At 53.4% G+C, this 10,634-nt stretch overlaps 1 protein-coding gene across 3 annotated transcripts in view; it reads right to left on the bottom strand.

Annotated features, from left to right (window-relative positions):
- BCR (BCR activator of RhoGEF and GTPase) overlaps positions 1-2,910 on the bottom strand; it is a 128,764-nt gene extending 125,854 nt beyond the window's left edge. Inside the window, exon 1 of one of the 3 annotated variants that reach the window (XM_003994832.6) lies at positions 1,147-2,900. In XM_003994832.6, coding sequence (XP_003994881.2) covers positions 1,147-2,458 — 1,312 coding nt within the window. In that variant the 5' untranslated portion in view covers positions 2,459-2,900. Of the gene's footprint in view, positions 1-1,146 lie in introns of all 3 variants that reach the window. The other 2 variants (XM_006938625.5, XM_019814712.3) reach the window with 2 other exon arrangements.
- Positions 2,911-10,634: the final 7,724 nt, after the last annotated feature.

Consider the following 10,634-nt stretch of genomic DNA (forward strand, 5'->3'; position numbering starts at 1 on the left):
AGCCTTACTTGTTTCAAGAGGATTCTCAGGACCGAAGCACATACAACTCCATCAGCAGAAAAAGAAAAATCAATGGAGCAGAAAACCAGATCAGCCCAACAGGGACTGGGACTCCAAGAGATTCCCCACAGCCACACACACACACACACACACACACACACACACACACAGCCCATCCAAACCCCACACCCGCCCCACCCTCTTCTTACTCCAATCCAACCCAGTCCCATCACCCCCAAAGTTATATACACAATTCTATGGGTTTGATCCCAAGAGTCAGACCACGGATTAGGAGGCGAAAATGAGCACCAGTGTATACTCATCCTCGGGAAGCCAAGGAAGCAAGAGTGCACTGAAGGATCAGAAAATGAAGCTGGGGTAAGATGCACACAGGAACCTATGGATGAGTAATGATGGGTGATGTCTGCCATCAAAGCCAGGCAAATCAGAACAGGTGTGGCTGTACTTCAGCCCTGGATAAAATCTTTACCCCTGTCGATTTGCAGTGGCCCACTGAGTCAGAACTGCCTGTCACCTCACTTCCTCCTAATTCCTATCTTCACCTGCTCTGACTTGCATTCGGGCCGACGGTTAGCAAGCGAACCTGACACTTTCTATGGCCTGGGAGCAGCTAGCACATCTTGGGTTCTCCAGACGTGTCTTGTAACTCTTCCAGGTCAGGAACAGTTGGGGTGGCAGGGAATTCCCAAGACACAGATCAATCTCTACTGAAAACACCCATTCCAGACAGCAGAGATGGCCCCCACTTAATACCATCCCCACTGCCTAGAGTAGCATGATCAAAGGCAAGGAGATCACTGCCCAGGGCACCATGGTCCCAACCCAGAGAGTACTCCCACAAAAAGCACACCACTCCAGAACCAAAGGAACAGCCGCCTACCATCCCCACACACCACCCCTTCCAACCCAACTGCAGTCCAGACACTGGGAATCTGCATTCAGGAGAAAGTGGGGGGATGGTGTTTGTTCAGGCACAAGAAGAGCATGAATCCTTCCTGTCCAGCGTGAAGATCAATCCAAAAAAGGTTATCTACCTATTTCTCCCTTGGCCAACGACCCCTTTTCTTTTCAATCGTTTCCAGCCAGAGGGCAGGTATGCCCACCCAAGGTGGTGGAGGTACCCACCTGCATCTCCATGGAAGGTGCCATCCTGAGGCAGCCTGCTGGACAAGCTGTCCCCATCGCTGGGCCAGATCTGACCGGTCTTGCGGACGCCCACGATGGTGGCCTCCGACACGATGACCTGGCCCTGCCGGTGCCGCTTCTGGCACTGCGGCGTCGGGGGGCTGCTGCTGTCAAAGGATTGCTGTGAGTTCTGTGAGGGTGACCGGCTCTTGTCTCGAAACATGCGGTAGGTGGTGGGGCTGGGGGACACGCGGCTGGACTGGCCGGAGGAGAAGTCCTCCTCACTGGAGGTGAGGTTCTCGTTGGAGCTGCAATCTGGCGTGTAGCCCCCTCCGCTGTCCTCAAAGCTCCGAGGGGAGTAGGACCTGCGGGGCCAGGTAAGGCGCTTCTCCTGCTCCGAGGTGCTCTGGCTACGCAGGAGCGGGCCCTTGCCCTCCCCTTCCATCATCATACCCCCAACGTAGATGCTCTGGTAGGGCTGGTACTCCAGGGGCGGCCAAGGGGGTCTGCTGCCGCCGTTGGCATTGATCAGGTTGTCCTTCAGGAAGCGGGGGTTCAGCTCCGCGTCCTCGTAGTCGCCGTCGAGGCCGCAGCTGCTCTCCGAGGTACGGCCCCGGTTAGAGGACCTGGGTGCGTCCCCCAGGCTCGGCCCCGTGCCGTGCTGGGACTTCTTACGCTCCATCTGCATCGCTTGGCTGCCCAGGGAGCTGATCCGGTCGGACACTTCTTTGTCGTTGACTTTCACCAGACCGCGCTCATGGTGAAACTCGACGTTTACGTAGAAGGGCTTCTCGGTGTCCGCGGCTCCGGGCTGGCCGTGGCCCTTGCGGATCCTCTCAAAGTTGGACCTGAGGGCCGCCACGCTGGTAGGGGGCCCGCGGTCTTCCCGGTCCGCGGCCGCGGCGGCTCCGGGCCTGCGGGCGGCCCCGGGCCTGGCCTTGCTCGGGGAGCCCTCTCCGTCGGGTCGGGCCTCGGGCTCCTCGGCGGGCGGCGGGTCGGCGCCGTCGGCGGGCGCGGGCGGCGGGCGCTGTGCAGACGCGCGGGGCTCGGCGGCGCCGTCGGGGGGTTGCGCCGCGCGTCGGAAGCCCCAGCGCTGCCGGTCATAGCTCTTCTTCTCCTTGGCCAGCAGCGTCTGCAGGTAGATCATGCGGAAGCGCTCCTGGTTCACCTCCTGCTCCAGGCGCCGGATGGAGGCCTTGCAGCGCTCCAGTTCCTGCTCGATGTCGCCCACCGAGCGCAGCTCCATGCGCGGCGGCTCCGAGTCCGGGAACTGCGCCTTCCACGCCTCAGCGAAGCCCACAGGGTCCACCATGGCGCGGCCGGCCTCACCTGCACCGCCCGGCTGCGCGCAGGGCCCGGCTCAGCGGCGGCTCGGCGACCTCTCCAGGCCCGGCCCCAGGCGCCGGGCGGCCCCCATGTCCCCGCGCAGCGGTGGCGGCGGCGGCGGCCGAACAATGCCCGCCCCCTCCCGGGCTGCAGGTGAGGCGGCGGGCTCGGCTCCCCGGGGCGGCGCGGGGCGCGGGGGAGGGCGCGCGCGAGGGGGGCGGGCGCGCGCGAGGGCGGGGGAAGGGCGCGGGGCTGCGCGCGCCGCTATTGTGTGCGGGGCTTCTCCGCGCGGCGCGGGCGCTGCCCTCCGCTCGGCCCGGCGCCGCTAGCCCATGGCCCCCGCCCACGCGCTCCTCTGCTCTCGCTCCCGCGCCTCGCCCCGGCCGCCGCCGCCTCCCAGGGGCTGCGCTTGGCCCGGCCCGCTTTCGCCGCACTCCCGCCCGGCCCGCACTCGGCGCCGCAGGAAGGGGAGGGCCGGGGGGCGGTGGCCGTGGCGCGGCTGACGGAGCCCGGCGGGCCTCTTAAAGGGGCCGCGCCGAGGGCTCCGGGTGGGGGGGGGGTGAACTGTGGGTGGGGGGAGGGTCTGCCTAGGAGCCGCGCCCCCACCCAGCCCCTGCCCTCCCTCGGTCTCCGCGCTTGGGGAGACTCTGTCCCAGGCGGTGGCCGAACCCAGCTGTCCCACGCAGAGGCCCTGGCTAATTCTGCACTCCTGGAACAGAAACACCTGGATCTTCACTTCCCCACAGCCCAGCAGCCACATTCCAGCTTTGGGGCTGAGCTCTCTGGGGGCCACCCTCCTGGCCCCTATGCGCACAAGAGCCTGGAGTGGCAGGTCACCTAGGGAAGCAGGGTGGGCTAGGTTGGGCCGCCAAGACCAACAGCGCTTATGTGCCAACGGGTCCCAGCACTGTGGGCTTGGGGTGGGTGATGCATCAGCTGCCACAGGGCATTGTCGCAGAGATAATCGATAGGAATTTCTCCCCCAGGTCACTCAACACCCACATGGCCTTCCCTGTGGTCCTGAGCTGTATGTTTGTCCGCTGGCCTCTCCTGAGCTTCAGAGGCCAGGGTAGTTTTTCCCGGATTGCCTGACTCAGAGCTTATGTGTTTAGTCTCCCTTTAAGGGGGTCGTCTTTGGATTGGGTGGAATACAGGACAGTCTAGAGCCAGCAGTGAAACAAAATCATCTCTGGCACTCCAGAGATATTAAACACACAGCAGAGAGCACACGTCAGGTGGTCTGATGGGCACCAAATGAAAATACCCAAACCAGCTTGCTGGGTGGGGGAAGAGGAAACAGGATTTGTCAACCAAACAACTGGGCCTGGGTCCTGATCATCACTGCCTCTGTTCCTCAGTTTCCTTTGGCATTGAAATGAGAACAAGGATACCTGTCTCTGGGGGCTGTTGTCCCTGCATGGATATAAGGTGTAATCTTGCCCCCACTCCGGGTCCAGTGCCACCCAGAAGAGATGCCCCAGCATCTAATCTAGAAGAAACAGAGCCCAGGGCTATTAGCCAGTCCAGCCTGGCTGGGGTTCACATCTTCCCCACTCCAGGTTTGTGACCTGAGCAGTTCTTTTCCCTTCTCTGAGCCTCAGTTTTGCCCCCATATATAAAATGTGAGCACCATGTGTAAAGCACCCAGTTGGGGCAAACATGAAACCCACCCTGATAAATGGTATGTGGTGCTCCATCCACGACTGCTTGTTAAGGCTGGTGCTCTGGGAGATGGCCTTGGAGGGTTACTGGAAAACTCGTGGGCCCTGACATCCAGGTGCTTCTAGGCACAGCTCACTGCCGCCCTCTGCAGGCCTCTCCACCCTCCTGCGCTCTCTCCTGTTTCGAGGCCCTCTGTCCCCTTACCCAACTTCTTTACTTCGCAGAACCCCCTCAAGGCAGGCAAGTCCTCCTGTAAAGCCTGTTTTGCAGTCAAAGAAACAGAATGAGTTGATGTCCTGACTTTGGAGCTGGACAGGCGAGGCTGGAATCCTAGTAGTACTCACATCCTCAGTGACCTTTTCTTTAAAATGGGAATAAGTCCTGACCTCACAGGGTGTGGCACATAGCTGCCTATGATCAATATTAGCTGCCTTCCTCAGGTGACCTGCTCAGGTCACCCAGTGAGTTGGGTCATACAGGCTTCCAGAACCCCATTATCTGGCTGTCTCCAGAGAGAATTCCAAAAGCACATACTGCTTTCTTCCCTTGCTGATGGAGCCCCTCCATTTCCAGGGCAGGGAATTGTGGGCTCATCAGGGACTTTATCATTAACCACCCGGGAAAGAAAAGGATACTTTGCGGAGAATGGTGGGGAGGGGGCTTCATCTGTCAGTGGGGTGTCGCTTTCTCTGGTTTGCAGGCCCCAATTCAGCCCCGCCTCCAATATTGTACATAAGCAAACTTAACTCAGAAACCGGAAGATAGTGGCTATCTGCCCTGTGAGATAGCTTCTTCTGGCCCCAAGGACACTCCTCTCATCCTTGGTTCTTTGCTGAAAACACTTCCACCCTGGGTCTCTGGTCTTTTCCTGCAGAGCTGTCTTATCATCCTTCCCTCCCCCAGGGAGGAAGGAGTGAGGAGGAACGTGGGGCCCAGATACAATCCCCCATTAGGTGTCTGTCCCCAGCTAGATCTAAATTCCCAAGACAGAGCTCTGTCTATTCAGTTCACCCACTGACTCCCCAGTGCTCAGCACATAGTAGATGCTCAGCCAGCGCTTGCCAAAAGAGGAATCTGTGTGTGGCCTGGAGGAACACACAACACGGAGAGAAAGATGGACATGAGTGGGGGAGGAAAGGATAAGACAGGCAGAGCCAGGCCATATCAGGGGTGTGTGTGCTGTGTGGGGATCCAGGACAGGGAAGAGGTCTGGGGAGGCCTGCCAGGAGAGGTGACATCTGAGTTTGTCCTAAAGATGAGGAGCAGGAAGGCAAAGACAGAGAGACTTCAAAGTTCTAGGTATGTTTGAGGCACAGTAAGGTTAGGAGAGGAGGCTGTTATGGGTGGCAGGAAGAGACATCAGAGGCAAGGTAGGACCTTTCAGGATTGTAAGAAGTTTGGGTTTTATTCTAAATGCAAGGAAAAGCCTCCGAAAGGTTCTGAGCCTGTAGTGTCTGGTGGAATTTTCCACCAGGATTAACATGTTCTACACTCTATACTGAACAAGACAGCAGCCACTAGCTTCCCCATGCGATCACCAGGCATTCAAAATGTGGCTGCTGCAGCTGAAGAACTGGAAAAATCTAGTTTGATTTAAAATTAAGTTTGGGGCCTGGGGCACCTGGGTGGCTCAGTTGGTTAAGTGTTTGACTTTGGCTCAGGTCATGATCTCACAGTTCATGGGTTAGAGGCCCCCGCCCCCCACCCCAGCCCCAGTTGCGCTCTGTGCTGACCGCTCAGAGCTTGGAGCCTGCTTCGGATTCTGTGTCTCCCTCTCTCTGCCCCTCCCCTGCTTGTGTTCTCTCTCTCTCTCTCTCAAAAATGAAGAAACATTCTTAAAAAATTAAAATTTAGTTTGGGGGTGCCTGACTGGCTCAGTCCACGGAGCATGCATCCCTTGATCTCAGGGTTGTGGGAGGGAGATTGAGAGAGAGAGAGAGAAAGAGAGAGAGAGAGAGAGAGAGAGAGAGAGAGAGAGAGAGGGAGAGAGAGAGAGAGAGATTATCCCAAGTAGGCTTCATGCTCAGCATGGAGCCGATGTCGGGATTGATCTCACAACCTCAAGATCATGACCTAAGCCGATATCAAGAGTAGGACGCACAACCAACTAAACCACCTGGGTGCCCCAAGTTTGATATAATTTTAATTAATTTAAAATCAGGTAGCCACAGTATCTGCCATAAACAGTGGAGTGACTTGCTCAAATTTGTTTTGTGGACAGGTGAGAGGTGGGAGGTGGAAGCAGGGTAAGTGGACAGGGGCTGTGCCACGGGTCCAGGTGAGGGGTTCTGGTGACTCAGACCCAGGCTAGGGGGAAGCAAGGCACTAGAGAGGGGTTCAGTTTCCAGGTTTGTTCTGTATGTGTAGATAGATTGGATATGGAGGCAGGAAGGGGGAGTGTGATGGGGAAATTGGGGTGCCCATGTGAGGCTTCAAGTGTCTATAGCTCATCTACAGAGGGGAGTCAGGTAGAGAGAGTGTGAGTCTGGGATACCGAGGAGCCATCAAGAGCAGAGACAGAGGGGTGCCTGGGTGGCTCAGTTGGTTGAGTGGCTGACTTCGGCTCAGGTCATGATCTCACAGTCTGTGAGTTCGAGCCCCGTGTCGGGCTCTGTGCTGGCAGCTGGAGCCTGGAGCCTGCTTTGGATTCTGTGTCTCCCTCTCTCTCTGCTCCTCCCCTGCTTGTGCTCTATCTCTCTCTGTCTCTCAAAAATAAATAAATGTTAAAAAAAAAAAAAGCAGAGACAGAAGTGGGAGAGTTATGTTAGTGGGAACAGTGGGAGAGTTAGTGTTTATGGCCATAGGGCTGGAGACTCTCCCCAAACCCCTGGGAGGACTAGGTGAGGAAGGATTAGGGACAGGACTAGGAGGGAATTAGAGGCAGAGAAACTGAGAGGCACTGGCCAGAGAAGTGACAGGGATCCAAGAATCCTGAGAGGTCTGGATCGAGTGAAGAAGGCAGGGCCCCTGTGATGACTGCCAAGTTCTCAGGTGGCAGTACCCTGGGTCTGGCACTATGAGGCCAGCAGAGCCAAGGTGGGCCTCAGAGCCTGGCTGCACAAGCTGGAAGCTGATGCTGGCTCTTGGAGCCTTCCAAGGGATTCATCAGGTGGAGGGGACTTCACCAGGGGCTCTGCAAGCCCCAAGTAGCAAGTGACATTTATTTTCTTCATCATTATGCTTTTCTAAATTCTTCATAATGAAAATGTGTATCTTTTGTAATGAGAAAATAGATTTTGTTTTTTGTTTTTTATTTTTTATATCTATATTAAAGTATAACGGATGTGCAATAAGCTGTGCATATTTGAAGTGTGCGCTTTGATGAGTTTTGACATCTGTGAAACCATCACCACGATCTGATAACAGACATGCCCATCACTCCCAATAGATGGTGGTTATGTGGCTCTGTAGTTTATTTAAAAATCAAACACACACAACACATTGTGTTAAAAAAAATCACACACACATACACACACACCCCTCAGGCACTCTCAGTCATCCCTGAGCCCAGATGGAGATGCTGGCAAAACCCTCCCCAAGGCTACTTGGCTGCCTTTTCCCTCTTTCCCTTTGCTGGAAGGAGAGTCTGGGACCCAACACCTCCCTCTGCTGGACAGAATGCAGAACTTCCAATGTGTCCAAACTGGCTCTGGGAAACAACCCAATGTCCGTCAACAGATGAATAACATGTTACTCAGAATGTGGTACATCCATACAGAATGTGGAATATTATTCAGCCATAAAAAGGAATGCAGTACTGATACTACAACACGGATGAACCTTGAAAGACTTCGGCTAAGTAAAAGAAGCCTATCCTAAAAGGCCACATACTATATGATCCTATTTATACAAAATGTCCAGAATGGACAAATCTATAGAAATAGAAAGTAGGGAGGTGCCTGGGTGGTTCAGTTGGTTAAGCGTCCGTCCAACTCTTGCTTTTGGCTCAAGTCATGATCTTGCAGTTTGTGGGATTGAGCCCAACGTTGGACTTCGTGTGCTGACAGCGAGGAGCCTGCTTGTGATTCTTTCTCCCTCTCTCTCTGCCCCTCCCCTGCTTATGCTGCTCTCTCTCTCTCTCTCTCTCTCTCTCAAAATAAATAAATAAACTTAAAAAATAAATAAATAAAGTAGGTTGGTGATTGCCTGGGCATAAGGAGGTGAGAGGAATGGGGAGTGACTGTTAATGGTCATCGAGTTTCTTTTTGAAAATGTCATAGAACTAGATAGTGGTGATTTTTGTACAACTTTGTGAATACATTATAAACCACTCAATTATATGCTTGAAATGAGTGAATTGCATGATAGGTAAATTATAAGTCAATAAGGCTGTTATATTAAAAAACAAACATCACTAAGGGTAAGTTAAACCAGCCCTTGGGTATAAGCAGTCCCTGGTCCTGCTCACTGAGGGGTAAGAAGGAACATTTTTCTAGCATGTCTTTTAATGCTTCCATCAGACCAGGGATTTACCCCCACTCCACAGATGAAGACATGTTTCCAGGTCACACATCCCTTCAGCTGTGGGCAGACTTGAGACAGTCTTCCAGCTCAAGAGCCTACGTTCTTTGCATCATTCTAAAGTCAGAAGGCCCCACTAGTATGAAACCAGGAAGAGACTGACATCATTCAAACTTCTATTTGTTCATTGTAAAATGGACTGGCCACCCCTGTCCTGGGGGACTTCCAGGCACCAGGTCTGCAGCTGTGGTTGGACGGGATGTGCACTGCTCAAGGGCACTCATCAAAGGGGGCAGGATTCCCAGCTTAGACCTGGTAGATATGAATATCAGTGGTGACAGCAATTGTAAAAAGGTGTATTTTCTTACAAAATCACTTTATAACGGCAGTTTTCTAACATATGGATATCAAACGCCTTGAGCAAGAAGTGTATTTTTAAATTGAGGTGAAATCACATAACAAAATTCGCCATTTTAAAGTAAACAATTCAGAGAGACTTTGTGTATTCACAATGTTGTGCAACCATACAGCTTGTATCCAGTTCAAAAATATTTTCATCACCCAAAAGGAAACTCCACATCCATTAAGCAATGGCTCCCCATATTTCCCTCTCTCCAGCCCCTGATAACCACTAATCTCCTTTCTGTCTGGACATTTCGTATGAATGGATTCATATAATGTGTGACCTCTTGTGTTTGGCTTCTTTCATTTAGCATAGTGCGTTTTAAAAATTAAAAAAAAGTTTATTTTGATGCTTAGTTTTGAGAGAGAGAGAGAGAGAGAGAGCGAGCAAGTGGGGGACAGCAGAGAGAGAGGGGGAGACACAGAATCTAAAACAGGCTCCAGGCTCTGAGCTGTCAGCACAGAGCCCAATGCGGGGCTCAAACTCATGAACCATGAGAGCATGACCTGAACTGAAGTCTTGAGCCAAAGTTCGATGCTTAACTGAGTGAGCCACCCAGGCACCCCAATGTTTGTTTTCGAGAGAGAGAATACACATGAGAGTGGCGAGTGGGGGAAGGGCAGAGAGAGGGAGACAGAGGATCCAAAGCAGGCTCCAGGCTGACAGCAGAGAGCCCTATGTGAGCCTCGAACTCACGGAGCCTTGACATCATGACCTGAGCCGAAGTCGGACGTCTAACCAACTGAGCCACCCAGGTGCCTCTCATTAAGCGCAGTGTTTTTAAGGTTCAACCATGTTGTAGCCTGTATTAGTGCTTCACTCCTTTTTAAGGCTGTAAATATTCCATTGCATGGATATACAACATTATTTTTTTTTGTAAGTTTATTTTTATTTTATTTTGAGAGAGAGAGAGTGCGTGCAGGAGGGGCAGAGAGAGAGGGAGAGAGAGAGAATCCCAAGCATGCTCTGCATTGTCAGCACAGAGCCCAATGCAGGGCTTGAACTCATGAACTGTGAGATCATGACCTGAGATGAAACCAAGAATCAGATGCTTAACCACCTGAGCCACCCAGGCACCCCTGGATTTACCACATTGTGTTTACCCATTCATCTATTGGTGGACATTTGGTAGTGTGAATAATGCTGCTCTGAACATGTGTGCACATGTACTTGTTTGAATCCTTGTTTTCAATTCCTAGGAAGGGGATTTCTGGACCACATGGCAAGTCTACGGTTAACTCTTTAAGGAAGTTCGCGGGTACCTTTTCCGCGGGTAAAAAGGCACTTTGTGGGCACAATGGCTTTGCCCATGAGACTTGCACAGTCTTCAGGGCTTCCATCCACCCAGCCCTTGCCAGCTGCCCAGCCTGGGGCTAGGGGCTCCATAGATGTGACTTGCTTCCCCCCTCACAGCCACAGAGAAAAGGGCTCAGAGAGGCATAGTGATCCCTTAGTCACACAGCAGTAAGTAGGGGTCACAGACTTGAACCCAGCGTGCCCGAGTCCCAAATTGGTGTCCTGGACCACTGTGCCATCAGGTGGGATTGTCAGACATGGTTTTTAGACAGCAAGGCTTTCTGCTGTAACACCTACCCTGAGACCAACTTGAAAATCTGGGCCTTTTCTTGCTCCTTCC

This window comes from Felis catus, chromosome D3, assembly GCF_018350175.1.
Source record: "Felis catus isolate Fca126 chromosome D3, F.catus_Fca126_mat1.0, whole genome shotgun sequence".
Classification (NCBI taxonomy): Eukaryota; Metazoa; Chordata; class Mammalia; order Carnivora; family Felidae; genus Felis; species Felis catus.